This window comes from Pteronotus mesoamericanus, unplaced genomic scaffold, assembly GCF_021234165.1.
Source record: "Pteronotus mesoamericanus isolate MK-2021 breed Mesoamerican mustached bat unplaced genomic scaffold, CSHL_Meso_final scaffold_31, whole genome shotgun sequence".
NCBI lineage: Eukaryota > Metazoa > Chordata > Mammalia > Chiroptera > Mormoopidae > Pteronotus > Pteronotus mesoamericanus.
The window spans coordinates 14,665,287-14,682,415 of NW_026555312.1; the positions used below are offsets into that span (position 1 = coordinate 14,665,287).

The 17,129-nt window shown below is 50.2% G+C and overlaps 2 protein-coding genes across 4 annotated transcripts in view; one reads left to right on the forward strand and one right to left on the reverse strand.

Moving 5' to 3' along the window:
• The window catches only part of DTNBP1 (dystrobrevin binding protein 1), a 145,901-nt gene extending 140,818 nt beyond the window's left edge, over window positions 1-5,083 (forward strand). The window contains exons 9-10 of the mRNA XM_054591877.1: window positions 2,668-2,811; window positions 4,418-5,083. Coding sequence (XP_054447852.1) covers window positions 2,668-2,811; window positions 4,418-4,635 — 362 coding nt within the window. The 3' untranslated portion in view covers window positions 4,636-5,083. The remainder of the gene's footprint in view (window positions 1-2,667; window positions 2,812-4,417) is intronic.
• Window positions 5,084-6,145: 1,062 nt separating this feature from the next.
• Window positions 6,146-17,129, reverse strand: part of JARID2 (jumonji and AT-rich interaction domain containing 2) — a 245,285-nt gene continuing 234,301 nt past the window's right edge. For all 3 annotated transcript variants that reach the window (XM_054591874.1, XM_054591876.1, XM_054591875.1), the window contains 5 exons: window positions 16,209-16,391; window positions 15,573-15,703; window positions 14,351-14,534; window positions 11,609-11,716; window positions 6,146-7,509 (listed from right to left, as the gene is read on the reverse strand). In XM_054591874.1, coding sequence (XP_054447849.1) covers window positions 7,327-7,509; window positions 11,609-11,716; window positions 14,351-14,534; window positions 15,573-15,703; window positions 16,209-16,391 — 789 coding nt within the window. In that variant the 3' untranslated portion in view covers window positions 6,146-7,326. The remainder of the gene's footprint in view (window positions 7,510-11,608; window positions 11,717-14,350; window positions 14,535-15,572; window positions 15,704-16,208; window positions 16,392-17,129) is intronic.

A 17,129-nucleotide genomic window follows, 5' to 3' on the forward strand; every position in this document is an offset into this window, starting at 1 on the left:
GCTTAATTATCAGTTTTCAAAAAGGTACTTTTAACCTTCCTATACCCACCCTCATGATATTGGATGTTATACTTTTGTCATTGTAGTCATTTTTATAGTCATACAGTAATTGTGAGTTATCTTCCTGGAGAATTGAACCTTTAAAAAAATAACTGAGTACAACCCTTCAGTCCAGTATTGCTTTTGTTTGATATTAATATAGCTACATCAGCTTTCCTCTTAAAAGTTCCTTGCCTACTTTCCACTTCTTAAAAAATGTCAATGTTTCTGTGTCTGTTTACGAGTGTCTCCTATAAACTGGTTATTACTAGATTTTACCACTTTAATTTGGTTTCATAATCTGTTAACTGGCAAACATGGTTCACTTACATTTATTGTGATAGCTGATATACCCAGCTTTATTAACACCTTATTTGGTGCTATATTCCTGAAATCTTTTCCTGTGCGTTTTAGTCTGTTTTCCCCCTCTCCTTTGTTTTAAGTTGTACTCCTGCCCTTCTTAAGAGGATAGCACAGACAGCAGAGGGAGCCTCTGCCCCTTTCAAAATTGGAGTCAAAGTTAGGACAGAAGCCGGAATGCCAAGCTCACGGCCTCATAGCCACGCAAGAACACCTGCGCATCACCCACTTCCTGGCCGCCCAACACCCACAGAAGAGCACCCCCAAGAACAGCTTCCAGCACCGTGCCATCAGGCTCCCCTCCCCAGTCAGCCTTGGAGAAGCTCCAGGATAACAGGGCACTGGTGCCCCTTGTGATTCTGTCAGGCTGGGAATTTGAAGTAACAAGGCCGGTGCCTGGGCAGGTCTGCTGCAGAGAAGGCAGACTTTGCCGGGCTCCCTGCTCCATTGCTCTGAATGTTGCCACTTCAGTGGGTCACCTAAATGGTAATAAACTTTCCCCCAGCTAAAAGAAATTACATCCTCTGACATACCATTTATTTTATGACTGAACTTTAATGATTTTGTGGTGCTGAAAGATGATCAGATGCTTACCGTCCTACCACATAAAACAAGGATCTTAGACTCCAACTCTCATCGCAGTCTTCCTGTGCTAGCGTCATTGCTTAATGCTTTAATTCTGCCAGTAAATCCCCCAGCTGGACACTACTATGTGTACTTCATTCAAGGTCTTATATTAACTCACACATTTACAAATATTTTCACTGCGAAACATGTTTCTTGAATCTCAGACCTTCTATCTGGTATTTATTTATCACCACCTTCCTTTAGTGAGAGTAGGCTCGTGGTAAAGCGTTTATCTGACAGTACTTGTTCATTTGTACTTGATCTTAATGCTATTTAATGATACATAATTTTACAGATGACATTTATCTTACCTCTTTGAATGTATTATTGTCTTCTGCCTTTTGTTGTTGTTGAGAAGCTTTCATTCTATTCTTTCCTCATCTGCCCTCTTCTGTAGGTCAGGATATCTTTTACTCTCTTGCTCGGAATATACTTTGCTTCTTAAGTCGGGGACCTCAGATCTTTCAGCGAGTCTGGGAAGTAACCAGCATCTCTGTCTGCCTGCTCCCCCACAGCCTCTCCATTCTCTCATTTTAGAACTCTGTGAACTTTTACATTTTTCATCTCCTTTATGCTCTTTCAAATGTCCCATCTTTTTCTCTGCTGTATAATGGGGAATCTATTTAGTCTGTCTCCTAGTTTACTAATTTCCTCTTTGGTTGTTATGATTAATCTTTACAATTTAATGTGCCCAGAGTTCTAAATTTCAGTGATTAAATTTTTCCAATATGGAAGTTTTTTGGCTTTTTCAAATGCCTGCTCTAATTTTTATACCTTGTTCACTTTAACTCTATCTTTTGATTGAAAAATATTTAGTCATTTAAAATTCTTGGGAAAGAACACTGAGTTTGTTTCTAACTTATTTCCATGTGTGTGCTGTAAATTTGGGGGTGGATTGGAATAGGTTTTGTTTTCTTATCCCTCTGAGGCCCACGGTTCAGGGGGTGTCCCTCCAGAAATAATTGGTATTTGCATCTGCCAGGCACTATCATACCCTGGGGCTTAGAGTTTTCTAGGCCACAGGGGCAGTTTAAATAGGAACGCCAGACCCAGGAAGCGTCTCTCACCTGGCACCCGGGCTGAGACAGGCTCCTTGTCGTCTTAAAGCTGCTTCTTGTTGGTGGGCTGATTATTTTCCTAGTCTGTGCTTTCACTGCAGGGAGCTCTTGCCAATATCCTAACATTCTCTGCTGTTAAGATTGAAGAGTAATGTCAAAAGGACAGCGAAAACTTCAACTGGAATGACAGAATTCGGGGCAACTGCAAGAAGAAGGCCAAGGTGTGTCTGGCAGGGAGCTTTGCCAGACCTTGCTGCAGGAACGTCAGCCTCTTTCAGACAGCACGCTACTCCCAGCAGCCAGGAACTGCTTCGTGCAGAAATGGGTTTGTCTGCAGGGGTCAGGAAACCTGCCAGGCAAGGTGTAACAGGCAGCAGTAGTGACCGCGATTACTCTAGGATGGATTTAAGTACCATCCTAGGACGTGTCACTCCATGTATTGCTCCCAACTGTATTTTTGTTTTGAGTGGCAGGAGAGATTTTATACCTAGCAAGCACAGTGCAGTTGGCCTAATGAATCAACGTTAAAGTACTGCTGAGGATTAAAAAGTCTAATTTCCTGTTTGTGCCAATCTGTCCCCAGAGCCCATGGGCAGCATGTCGTCCATGGAGGTAAACATCGACATGCTGGAGCAGATGGATCTGATGGATATATCCGACCAGGAAGCCCTGGATGTCTTTTTAAATTCAGGTGGAGAAGACAATGCCGTGCTGTCCCCTGTCTTAGGTAGGAGGTGACAGACTTGCATAAACTTCCCCATACTTATTAACATCATTTCCTGTCAAAGGGAAGACAGTAAGAATGTATGAACGAGTCTCTAAGCCACAGTCAACATTGTGTGCTGCTCACCCGTTTCCACATGCATGTGTCTGGTCTCCCAATAGCAGGCAAATGAAACATCAGCTCTTCAGTCACAAATTTCTCAGACTTAACTGCTCTACCCAGACACCTTCCAAGAACAAGAGGTTCCTTAATTTTTTAGCTCCTCTGTCTCAGAATTTTGAGTTTGGCTGTTTGTGTTTATTTTATGGACTGGAACTTGTGGGGAGCTGTCCTGTATGGCTCACACACCTGGTACTTAGACGTCTGAGTGTGTATTTGCTGCCTTTGAACGTCCCCCTTCATTAAGCAGATGTTTATTTCATCTTTGCTGTGGGCAAGGTGAAGGTGTGTTTAGCATTTGGCTTACATTTTAAAAATTAGATGCAACCCTTTGGGCACCTTCCCTCCATTTAATGCTTTCCCAAAATGTCACATCCCTTCAGTAAACATTCACTGAAGGCTCCAGACCTGTACCTGGGCTCCCTTCATTTTGAATTTCAGACCAGACCTTCCAGGTGGGTCTTCTTACATAAAGGTCATTACAAAGAAAGTGCTGAAGTTTTTCCCCATACAACCGAGGGACAGGCAAAGAGCGCAGGCCTCCAGCAGCACGTGACCCCTCTAGGCAGCATAGCCACCACCACAGGTCCCATTTCCTCAAAGGCAAGCCCCTTCGAGTTCTTGCCAGTTTGTGTCATTTTCATCTTCTCAGTCGTCTTCCCCACAGCAGGCAGGTCTGTGAGAACAGAGCTGTCCCGAGAAGGCAGGGACACTGCAAGGGAGAAGGAATACTGGCCCCTTTCCCAGAGTCAAGAGATTTAGAAACAGGGACTCCATCATCTGCACAGGAATTTTTTTTTAACATTTCTTTATTTCTTTGAGACAGGAAGTGGGGGAGAAAGAGAGGGAGAGAAACATCAATGTGTGAAAGATACTTCACTGGGTTGCCACTTGCACGTGCCCAGACTGGGACCTGGCCCGCCACCCAGACATGTGCCCTGACCGGGAACTAACCTTTCGGTCTGCAAGCTGGCGCTCCATCCACTGAGCCACATTGGCCAGGGCTGCATAGGGTTTTGATTCCTTTAAGAACTTACTCCCTGTGAAATTGGAGAAATACTGAGTTTTTCTCTTAGCATTGATTTATCTGAATTACCTCAAAGGATGTAAAGAAGTAAATCTAGGTTATCAAGATCGCATGGGATGCTCCTCAAAGAAATGCAGGATGTGCCCTTGGGCCATCAGTGCAGGGTTTCCCTGGACATTGCAGGAGGGGTGCAGGAGCGTCTGTCACACGGGGCAGGAGGATCAGCTCAGGGCCCTGGCTGCCCTGGCACCCCCAGCTTAGCCTGTTCCAGGACCGATCCTGTGTTGTCCTGGGCAGCCCAGTTCTGCAGCCCCCAGCTCACCACAGCAAAACCCTGACACCCTTTTTACCTGTCAAACTACCATCTCCAGTGGCAATTTTAAACTGGAATACTGTTATCACAGTTTTTCTCCTGTTTTCCAGGGCCTGAATTAAGTACTGGTCAGAATGAAATTACTCTTCAGGTTGCAAATCCCTCTGAACTGCAAGCCCAGTCACCTTCCTCATACTCCACCTGCACTGATCCAGCCACCCAGGACCCCAGTGAAGGCGGAGAGTCCCCCGTCGTTCAGTCTGACGAGGAGGGAGTTGAGGTGGACACTGCCCTTGTCACCTTACACACCGACGACAGTGACTCCTAAACCCGGGCATCGCATTCTCTGGGCACCTTTGCAGGAAGACTCAGCCATACGCAGAATCCCTCAGTGAAGGCAGGTTGTTTCATGGAGGCTCTTAATTTTCACACATTTGCCAGTAATTTGGGAGAAACAGACTGAAGGAAGAGCTAATAAAGTTTGAGGACTTCAAACTAAGAGAGTGCACGGGCAGTTTGTTCAGAAAGACATCTAAACACACACACTCTTCAGGCTTTAGCATGCAGGAGGGCAACTCGGCCCACCACGGCCAAGGCTTTGCTTCAGCTTGTCCTCTCACCCCTCCCCGCCTCCCTGCATGGGGCAAGGCTGGGCCTCGAAGTATAGTCTCCACACTGGCTCATCGCTGAAGAAAAAAGCCCTTCACAAATGGAATTCTGTTCCCTTTAAAATAGAACTGTAAACAAATTCAGCTCTAATAAAACTTGGGTTCTCATCTGATTGTTAGAAAATTATTAACAAACAGTTCGAGTAACTCCTACTTTAACTAATTCTGGAACACGTGCCTGGGCCCAAAGGAAGAGAAAGGAACATAAGCAAATCAATACGCCATTCTTACCCCTGACAAGAAACAGGTCCCACAGAGGGTTTTTTCCTTTCACCACACCTCACAGGCCAGCCCCTGGGGGGAGGAGACTCTCCCTCCGCTCTGGAGGAAGGGCCACTAGCTGGTTCCCAGTGGGCCCCACAGAAAATAAGAGGGCAAAAGCAGGCATTTGGTTTTGCTCGAAGGGGATTCAGGCCAGCACCAGCAGATGGAAAGTGAGCAAGATCAAAATGTGTTTGTGCAGCTCCCTGGCTGGGATGGGGGAGGGGGGCTTCTCACCCTCTGTCCAATTACCGGAAAAGAAATTGCTCATTTCATTCACTCATCTTCCACAGACAGATATCCAAAAAACTTTGTTTTTATTATTAAACCTTGTAGTACAAACCTGAAAAGTAAACAAAAACTGGCAATAAACAACATGAAGTCTTCCCTCCCAAGGGAGGAGTGCAGAGCAGCGCTAATAAATTAAATGTCAAACTGTAAGCCATAGGCAGAAGTTTACTGTCAAAAAGAGGGAAAGTACACAGCAAGGCCATAAAAACCGGACAACCACATTGGAAAACACTTGACTCTGTTTATGTCATTGTTAAATATTCCAAAACAGTTCAGTCTTCTGCAACAACAACCAACAAAGTGGATCACAGGACGTTCCTGACAGTCCCACTGGCAAGCTCAGTGCAATATGGGTAGCTACGGGGTCGATGAATCCAATTATGAAACAAAGAACAGCTTGTGAAAACAGTTTCCCTTCTTTATTCCACACATACTGTACACACAACCGGAGAAGGGCAACAGCTACTCCATTATTATTTTTTTGTCGTTGTTCAGTGATGTAAGCAGCACTTATAAATGTTACAAGAAAAACCCTGTAAGCATCCAATCCAACCGATGAAGAAACTGAAATGTAAGGCTTTTCTTCATCTTGTCTTCTCACCCCCCTCCCCACCCCCACTGAGAAAAAGGCTCAAGTATTTAAAACAATTTACAGGCATATGTACAAAAGGATGGGCTTTTTTTTTTTTTTCTTTTTCTATCTTTTTGTTACAACATGAAGAGAAAAAATAGACAAGATGAGCGCAAATGCATTTTCACATTCAAAAAGAACTGCAGACCTAGTGGCTCTAAATGTGATCATAAACGAAACAAATTTAAAAAGAGATTAATGCTGACTTGTGAAGGTGTGAAACAACAAGCAGTGAGGTGAAGATGGAATGTTAGAAAGATTGCACGTCTATGACAAAGAAGCACTTAACGGCTTCAATCACTTTTTTTCCTTTTTTTTTTTTCCCTTAAGGATGCTATTGAAGGGTTTTTTGATAAAGTAGCCAACAGCACCAAAAAATAACAGAATGGATTTCCTAATGAAATCAGGCACAGGTTTCCGCACGTGACCCCTCCAAGGCAGGCAGGCTTTTTCTTCTCTCTCTTCTCCTTTGTCCTTAAACAGATGCATAGTGATGTGCTGGTAAAGAGAACCTCGTCACTCAAACCTCCTCACTTTGCCTATGGTTAGGAAACAACGTCCGCCTTCAGCTGCCACAACCGCCCGAAGAAACAAAATGGGGGTTCTCCGGTTTAGAAAATTACAAACTCATCTTGCACATGACAGAAGAAAAGACAGCCAAAGTAAAGCCATTTCTTTTCAAGTTTCGTGTGTGTGTGTGTGTGTGTGTGTGTGTGTGTGTGTGTGTGTGTGTGTGTGTGTGTGTGTCTCCCTTTTCCTCTCTAGAAAAATCTGCTCCCATGACTGATGATTTTAAAATTTGTTCTCCAAACTTCACCCTCTTCAAAAAATGGGTTAAAAAGCCTTTTTTCCCCAACAGTTACAAAGAAAAATCAAACAAAAAGGCTTTTGTCAGCCACAGGGGCGATACAAATTAATACAGCCCCTCAAGGGTTTTAAAACAGTGAATATACGGCAGTTTCAAAAATCTGACTGCAGTATCTAGGTATTCTAAGTACAAAAAAAAGTTCAACAGTTTAATGCTAAAACAAAATTAGTTCTCTAAAACCAGAAGAAAATCTTCTTTAGAGCTAGTGCAAAGACAGCTTGTATCCTACAGCAAGTACTCCAAACTAGAATATAATAATTACAAAAAAATAGATCTCAGTCGACCGCGGTGTTGGCAGCCTCACGACGAGCTCGCAGCGCTTCTGGAGGAGCTGGAGGATGAGAGCCGGGAGGGCGGCACGTCCACCGTCGCTCTCTTGCGGGGCCCCCTTTTTGGTGTAGGTTTACTGAGACAGTTCTCAATGCTGCCATTCTTACCAGATACTTTGCCACAGATCTGATTGACCAGACTGATAATTTGTTCCTGTTTCGGGAGGAAAGGATGACAAAGAATTAACAAACCAGAGAAGAGCACCATCCCCAAAACCACCCCAGAGACCTCTGAGGACAGCGCTGGTCAGCCGGGCAGGGCTACCAGTCACCCTCAAAAGACCACAGCAAAATGGAGACTTCTGAGTGCTGCCCAAGGAGCGTTTTTCAGGAGCACTGGGATGGACTTTGGACATCTCCTTGACAGAATCCGAGATGCAGCAGGCTTGAGAACAAGTTAGGAAAACACTTCATGAGGATGCGGCCCCCTAACAGGGCACCTACAATAAAATGCTTTCCTCCTTCTTAGGGACAAACCACTGCCATCTCTCACCTGACAGCCAGCATGGCGCAGGGCGAGGTGCATGGAGAGCCTGCCTCTTCACAATCTCCTAATCTCCAGTTCTTCATCCAAATCACAAAGCCTAATAGCACCTCCTGGTGGCTGCAAGGTTTATACCAACTAATATGCTAAAGCCCTGAAATACTCGGAGTCCTCTGACTGACTACAGTTAACTCTGTGTTTCCTAAGAGCTGCATCCCAACCTGGGTCTGTTCATTCACCTGAGATACAGATCCCCTCACCTTGTAGCCAGGTGCACATGCATGCATGAGACAAACATGGCTAGACACACCAGCAGGCTGACCACTAGGAGCCTCTGTGAGTGGCCACCACCACCTCCATAGCATTTAGGAGAAAAAAGGCCCGTGGGCTTGAGGCCTCAGGTCCTCTCAACGCCATCCCAGGCTGACACTCAAGCCTATTTCACTTGGTCTCACAAATAAATGTGAACACTCGTCTAGAAGTATTTCCATTACTCCCTCCTGTATGAAGGGAGCACAACGATGGCAGACAAAACACGCATTCTTACAGTTCACACAAGAGAACTATCTGTTGGTATCAAAAATATATTTGTAACTCTGACATAACTCATAATCTTCCAGTTTTTTTAAAGAAACCCCAGAAAACATCAAAATCACATGTGCTCTGATATATACACTTCATGGAACCTGCCCCGGGCCAAGGACGGAGGGAACCACGTGGATATGGGGCGGCGGTGGGAGACACCCGAGGGCCACCCAAGTCCCAGGCCTGCTGGAAACAGAGCAACAGGAGGCTCGCGTCATACAGAACTGAAAGGTGTCAAAGGCATCTGAAAAGAAAGTTAAAGATGCCCGGGGAAGGGGCAGGACTGTACCTCTGTAAAATACGATCTCTGTGGCTACTGTTAAGTGCTTCAACACTTAACAATAAACATGCTAGTAAGGAATAAATACATGAGCTTCTCTAAAACCCAGTTACATGTGACTAAGACCACCTCAACAGCATGAGGAAGACCACACTGTGCAGTCAGAAGGGGACATTCTACCCTCACCTGTGTGACCCAAGGGCCCGGACATGGGAGGTTGGTTTGCTGGGCACTGAAGGGCTCACGACAAGAGTGTGCGACGCTCTCAAAGCCATTTCTGAAATCCAAACCAGAGCTAGAAATTCCTCAATTTAAAATGAAGCACAGTTCAACTCCCAGAATGGACTGGCAGGCTTTCATTTACTAAAATAAACCAGGCCACTGGCAAAGCAGGAGGCTTCTGAATGCTGGCAGCTAAGCTTCAGACTGACAGACCTATATACGTGGTTCTGCTTCTAGGAGTGTGGTCGCATCAGAACACCTGGCTACAAAACCGGTGAGAGGCGCAAACAGACCCACATCTTGCAGAGCTTCAAAATGACTGCCGCTGGCTGCACTCTGCCAATCACCAGAGAGCCGTTCTTACTCAGACACGAGGGGGTTATTTTTAACTGTGTTCTGACATTTGCTGTTAAAGTGAAGGGGGGAGGGCAAAGTGGTTGCCACCTTTGCTGAACATGCTCTTGAAAAAACAATAACAAAGATGCGGAGATCTACTTTCAACTTTCCAATCTAACAACTTAGCCAAAGCCTTGTACCAAATCTGACCCACGGCTGGAGCTCCCGCATATGCACCCCCCCGCCCCGCAGAGTCCTGCCTGGGGTGTCCTGGCTGGATGCCGTCACCTTCCACCGGACTGGCCTCCTGGGATCTTGTGGCTGAGCACGAGGGAGGCTCGGGGTGGCGCCTGTGGCGGCACTCGTGCCCTGCACAACTGTTTGCAGCCACCATAGACACTATAGTGACAAGGACCGCACTCCAGAAGATGGCAGGCAAGGGTCTGTGGAAGAGCCTCAGGCTGCTGCACGTGCAGCAGTGGTCCCGCCAGGACCGGTGACACGGTCCCCATGGCAGTCTGAGAGGGGGTCCCCGAGGAGGGCTCTGGGTCAGTCAGGAAGTGACAGGAGCCCTCTGTGGGGCAGGGCCTCTCTATTTCAGGAAGCTGCCATTTACATCTGGAAGGCAGAGGGCCCCACAGCCCGTGGCTCCAGGAGGCCAGAGCCTCACTGCCCGGGCGTTTCCTGCAGTGCCCGCTGCTCATCCTCGGCTCCTCCACAGGGGAGGCAGACGGGCTGTGGAGGCACAGGAACCGAGTGGCACAGGAAGGGCCTCAGCGGGAGCCTGTTTCTGAGGCCGAGTACAGGACCTGTCCCTGAGATGACGTGGCAGCTCCTTAAATGAGGGCAGAAGCACTGGCAATGGTGAGAGCTGGCTGGACCTGGGATTTACTCGGAAGTGGAGACCAATGAGAATACACAACTGGATGCTGAATGTGAGAGAAAGGTTCCCCGTTTTAGCTGAGGCCCTTGGGTGAGGGCGGAGCGCCTCGCCCCTGCTGGGTGCGACTCCCTGCCAGGTGTGGAGCCTGAGGGAGCTTCAGGACCTGCCCCAGCCTCATGTGCCATGACTTTGCTACATGGCCCTGCTTAGAACGTAGCACCTGGCCTCCAGGCCAGCCAGGCGCTTGTTATGTGCTTGGAAGGTCTCGACTTGTAACGAGGTAATAATTCCTGAAAAGATAAAAGATGCGAGGCTACTGTTTCCAGCTTTTCCATGAGGAGACCGAAGGTGTCAACTCTGCCAACGCACCGCATGCACCTGCCCCTGCACCCCACCCTGGCCGAGCGCTGCGGGTTCTAACGGCCATTTCATGTGTGAGGACATGGGCGTCAGGTCAGGTATCACAACCAGCGTGCACAGGGTGTGAAGGCAGACCAAAGACTTTCTCCTCACCAAAACCAACAGTTCTACAACAGAATTTCAGGGCAGAAATTCCCTTCCAAGCCCTGCTAGCTGCACACTCCAGTGAAGTTCACACACGTGGTCAGCTTAGGAAAGGGACTGGACTGACCCATTACTTCATGTCTGAGACTACATGGGGCTACTGCCAGGAAGGCTCCTCTGGCCCTGTCCCCACTGGAGAACACAACGACCGGGCAGACTTGGTTTTGAGGCTCTGGAAGCAGCCACAGCTGAGTACTCAGCCTACCCCACGTCCAGACAGCTCGTAGCCCAGAGGGAAGGAAGGAGAAGCCCTCTTCCTCCCCCCATCAGGGCGGGGAACAGTCACCTTCAGTCTGGGCCTGTCCTGTGATGGACGTGCACAGGGAGCCCCCTGTCCCTGGGCCCTGGCTGTAAGTAACAGCACAGCCCCCGCCATTTCCTCAGCCTAGGCAGACAGCATGGCCCTGGGGACACCAGCACCCGATCCTGACAGCAAATCCCTTATAAACGGAGGCCCTGGTGCCCAGGAATGCTGCCTGAGATGCTGTCAGGGCTCGGGAGGACGCAGCTGCAGCCCTGCAAACGGAGCGTGTGCAGGCAGCGCTCACTGACAAAGTCACAGTAAACAAAAGGAGAAAGTCGGAATGAAACCAAGTCTGGGAAAGTACCCAGGCTTCTCCAGGTCAGACTGAGCTTCGCCATTTCCCACCTTGGAGCACACAGCTCCTTCCCCACAGGCCAGGCTCTTGTCTGGCCAAAAGCACCCGGAGCCAGGCTGCAGCACTTGGTCTTAGGTCTTGCACACGGGGTCAAGGCTGGACAAGGCCCACTTGTCCCTACAGAAAACGAAGGCAGGTGGCACGACGGCCATCCCCTGGAGAGCACCTTGCTGCCTGGGCACTCAGACCGCAGAGGCTGCATGGGGCAGGGCCTCCCTTCCCCGAGGGCCGGGAACTGACCTCATCATAGCGGTACATCAACTTCAGTCCTCGACAGGACTTCTGCTTCTCCACGTGGCGCAGTGCGCACTCCAGGCAGAACACCACGTTTTCGTTCTCCTGAACGACCTGCAAGGAAGACGCACTCCTGAGGTTATAATGGTGATCGAAACCCTGCTGCCTGGGGGTTGGGTTGCCGGGAGGGGCAGTGAGGGGGGAAGAGGTCCCAGGACAATCAGCAAAGGCCTGTCCTTGATGTCTGTTACCCAAGCTAAAGAGTGTCCATAACTCCAAACCACTGAAACAATGAAAATAAAATCACCTGGAACAAGCTCTTCACCTAGGAAACGAGTAACAACTATCTCCAAGTGGCACCTATGGGTGGCCTCGAGACCCCTCCAGATTTTGGCAGCACTTTCTGTGAAAATGTCTAAGTGCCATTAGGTTGGTGAAAGTGGGATGCAATACTGATGCTTGTTTATAAGCTCTTCAGTTCTGAGACTTGTTCAAAAGCTACCCTGGCACAGTAGGTGTCGCAATGGATCTGGAGCAGGCATGCGGGGAACACGCCCAAGACACCCCAGCAGCTCAGGCAGTGCAGCTGGTAATGCGGAAGCTCTCTGCACGCTCCACTGCGGATGCGCGCCTTTGTCCAAACTCCTCTGCCATCCAGACAGGCCCCTCCTGCCAGTAACCCCAGGAGCCTCCAGTGGCCGTGTACAAGCACACGCCTGGCCCCAAGGCCGCACGGAGCGTGCGTGGGCGGCCCATGGACAGGCCTGAGCCGCCACGGACCTGGACTGAGGGGCAGGGAGGAAGGACAGCTGCCTGCTTTGTGGGAGTTCTCAGTCCCACCCTGACGTCTCCTGTTCTTATTCTTGTTTAAAATTTTTTTAAAAAAGGAAATGCTTCCTTAAGCCACATGATGCAAGAGGTTCACCGGCCTTTACCTAAAGATTTAGGGGAAAGACCTACGATTCCTGTCTTCAGTGTTTCTAAGCAAAGACAAGGACACAAGCTGAAGAAATAAGGAAATGACACACTGACAGAAACAAGTCCCCTTTTAAAGACACTGGAGGCTAGAGACAGGGACAGACAAAAATGTGAAACATAGTAAACACAAACGACCAAACTTGTTAGGACTCCAACCAGTGAAAATTGTAAATATAAATGAAACCTCGGTTTTTACCCGTGAGTTTAGGATTATGTGTCTTACACAATAGCATGCAGGCTGGTAAGAAATGCCTGGTGACAGCTCTCAGGGCACAGCTTTCTGAGAGACAGCCTGCAAACGAGCCCACGCGGTGCCTTGCTCAGAGCCCGGGGGGATGGGCCAGTGCCACCCACAGGGGTCACAGCGGGGCCACTCACACTCACGGGACTAACACAATTATCATTTCCCATGGGAATAATGCATGTTGGAGCAAGAGGGACGAACAACTACGCGGCCTTCATGAGTGACATTTACAAATCTGGAGAAATGCTTACGACTCTCTTTTAAAAGACTACATGGTTCTCAATTATATCTTTTAAAAAGTACTTGGGCAAAGAAAGACTAAACAGACGATGAGTGGTTGTTATAGACTGAATCACATCCACTACCACCCCCAATTCATAGGCAGACTGCGACTATCTGTAGATGGGGCCTTGAAAGAGCTGATTAAGGTAAAATGAGGGCATACGTGTGGAGTCTCTAGTCCAACATGACTTATCCTTGTAAGAAGAGGTCAGGACAGAGACACGCAGAGGGAAGACCAGGTGAGGACACCGGGAAAAGGCGGCATCTAGGAGCCAAGGGGCAGAGGCGCCTCAGGGGCCCCAACCTCGACCTTGGACTTCCAGCCTCTGGCACTGATGACGCTACATGTCACTGTTTGAGCCCCCGTCTGTGGCATCTGCCATGGCAGCCCCAACAAAATAATATAACGGTTTCTCCCCTTAGACTTTTCTGGCCTCCTAGATGTTATAAAAAGCACCCTTCTCAACTAGAAGTGGCTGTGTGTTCCATCTTCTCCACAAGGCAGCTGCCGGGGGGCGGCGGGGCGGTGAGCTGAGCAGCAGAGGGCCACACCAGCCTGGCTGCCCACGGCTGCCCACTCGCCCAGGTTCACCCGGGGCCCCTGGCCTGGGGTGGGACAGGGCAGTGCAGGACATACATCATCGCAGGCCAGCAGCCCAGCAGCCCGAGGGGCCTGGCTGGGATGTGTGAAGCCCTTCAGGGTGCTGTGAAGCAAACCCAAAAGAAGGGCAGCTGGAGAGGCAGGAGGGAGAGTGGCTCAGGGAGCCCACTCTGAGCAGAGACTGGGAGGCTGCAGACAGGACAGTAGTGTTGCTGAAGAGAAACCTGTTTTAACTGAAGACAGATTTCAGGGTCCAGAGGGGCTATGAGATTGGTTCAGAGCCAAATGGAAACTGGGGAAGAGCCAAGGTCAGACGGGGCCCGACATCAACTTGGGCAGTAGCGTGGGGACAGCTCAGATTCTCACTAGGGGACACCAAGTGACAGGGCAGGGGCAGTGAGGGAGGCCCACGTCCTACAAACATGTAGCTGCAAGCGAGCAGAGACCCCATGGGAGGAGGACGGGCAGAGCAGAGCCCACCCTGCACTCAGCACCCACTCTCGGCCTCTGAGACCCAGGCCTGGCGGGCGAGGCGCCTGACCGCTGCGGGTCAGGGACCTGGCCACGGTCAGCAGCACGTCCTCCTGGAGTGGAAAGCGGTCTCTCCGGGGCGGGGGCCGAGGGGCGGGGGCAGGAGGCTCACCATGGACAGGTAGCACAAGTGCTGGCAGATCTGACACCTCCTCTCTGAGGTCTCCAACTGCAGCCACTTTCGAGGCTTTTTCTTCCCATCCGCCACGGTGCTGTTGCTGTCGTGGCTGCCGTAGCGGGCAGAGGAGTGGAGGCCCGCCTCGAACAGCTGCCTCCGCTGCCGCAGCTCCGTATCCCTGTCCAGACAGAACACGAGAGCCGCCCTCAGGAGGCTGAGCGCAGCAGCCTGTCCGGGCGCCCTCACCAGCACAGGGAGCATGCGCACCCCAGCCAACTACCCCCCAAACCATGGGCACTGTCCTGTCAGCGGGGGGGACAGCGAGACACATACATGCTCACTTGCCCAAGACCCGAACTGGGGACCCGTGTTCTATAGTCAAAAGGTCAGGCAACCCCCAACTACCAAGGCTCCTCGGATGACTGGGCTCTGCCTGCGGTTAGTTAACATGAGCGCCTAACACAGCACACTGGGGGCACATGGCAAACACCCTCACTGCTACCTAAAGAGGCCCTGCCCCTTCGTTCTGAACCAAGAATGGGTGTAACAAACTATTTGCTGGTATTGTCATCAAAGGTTGGACCAGCACGAGTCGAAATCCATGTGCTGTCTGTCAGCACTACCGAATCTCTCCCGAGGCAACATGGTGGGAAAAGAGAAGAGGGTTACACAGGCAGCCAAGCAAACAGTCGCACTTCTCTTCAGGTTCCGCCCTCATCTGCATCAACCGCAGGAGAGCTCCTTCGACCACTGAGGGATGGAAGCTGGGCGAGGGCCTCGACTCGGGACAGCGGCCGCCCTCAGGCCCGGCGCGCTGCAGCTGATGCGAGCTGCCCAGTGACGCGTCACACACACATCACAAACAGGTTGGCAAGGAAACCGACTCAGGGCTCCGTGGGCCTCTCTGTACTTGCCCCCAACCTCTAGAAATGAGGCTGCGGCCACCATCTCTTCCCTGGCAATGCACTGCTAGGATCAGTGGTGCTAGGGTGTCAGAGCCCGCCTCCTGGTCATTACCACAGAGGGATAACCTTTTGCATCAGCACGCCAGGAAATAAGATTCCAAATACTGAACTCAAAGACAGAAGGGGAAATTTAAATTAAAAAAACAAAAAGAAACACAGAAGTTCACCCATCTGGCCAACCACCAGGCGGTCCCTGCCGCTCTGAGCAGGCAGCTGCACCCGCACCCAGCAGGGCCCCAGGTCTGCGTTACCTGAGCTCATCCAGAAGGGCCGAGATGGTGCTGAGAGTGGGGCCGTTTTCCTTTTTCGCTTCCGCTTGTGCAATCTGGTAGAGTAACTTCTCCATGGAAAATGGCTTAGCTATATGGCGACGCTTCATCTCCTGAAATAAACCATCATCCCTTTGGAGTAGATTTTCATTATTGGGCAACTATCAAGGTTTTTCTCTATCGGGCAGGGGATGCTATCTGAATTTGGTTTCAAAGCAGTTGAAAACTGTACAAAGATCTTGTTTGCCTGTGAGAAAGGCACCAGACACCAAGAAAAGCCATCGCTGTGCCACCAGCCACAAGGCAGGGGCCACAACTTGAAAACGGGTAGAGAATTTCTACCTATTTTAAGTGTCTACTGTAAGTACCATCAGTCCAGTCCGCCCAATGTTACAGTGGGTCCACAATGGGACTCAAAATCTTTCTTGCTACAAATAAACCCCTAAGAGATCTTCTTTCTTAAGAAAACCTCTCAGATACCCCCCAGAGGTTTCAAAGGCATTTTCTGAAACTAACACATCTAAAAAGGGACGGGCACGTGCAGTGACGTATGCGTTTGTGCGTGTGCAGGCACGCACACCCTCTGTAGCGGGCAGTGCCGAGGGCTTGCCTGCCTACCTTGGCCGTCTCAAAGCCCATGCTTGTCCACTGGGTGGTGGCAAAGTGCACGGTCTCAGAGACGCTATAGCCGCAGCACACTTTGGACACAAAGGATCCTGGGAAGCAGACGACGAACTGGCCACTCTGCTGCACGGTCCTGTGCACCTTGATCCCCTCTTTGCACAGCACCTCCGGGGAGATCTGGGGAGGCAGGCCAGAGCTGAGACACACTCCCTGAGGACTGCATTCAGCCACTCTCCCGCCCCCACTGCCCCAGCGCTGCTGCCAGAGCCCCTTCTGCGAAGGCCCCACGCACCAGCCTCCCCCCGCAGCAGACGTGCTGCCATGCACAACTGTCCTCCAGGTGGGCGCCAGGAGTTAAGAAGGGGCCTGTTCATGAGAAGACAAGTTAGGTTTGGTATTGAAGGCTTTTTGTTACACCTTTAAAAAAGATGTCTAATTTCTGAAACAACAGGAAGGAAGAACTAAACTGGTAGTGGCCCAACAGAGCCACACAGGGGCATGGCCGCTGTGAGGACGCAGCCCTTCACCCCACACCGGAGGCCTTCCGCCCTGGCCCAGCACTTCCAGGAGTGGGGGTGGGACAAATTTCCAAATCTGAGAGGGCCACTGGGCTGGCTCCAGAGGCCACAGGGGTACAGCCTGGGGACCTTTGAACCTGCACCCCCAGAGGGGCTGCTTCTCAGTTTCTCCAAGCGAGACCAGGAGCCCAGCATACGGGAGACCCAGGTAGGCACCAGCCGTGGCCTGAGCTCAAGCCTAGGGACCCAGCTCAAGGACAGAAAGACTCCCAGGAGCTCCACTTCCTGAGAATCGGCCGGGAAGCCTTTGTGCCCATCTCTTAAGGCCAAGCGTTTCTGATTTGTGGTCCAGTCATCCAGGTGCCCAGCAGGCGGGAATGGTGGCACCAACAGACCC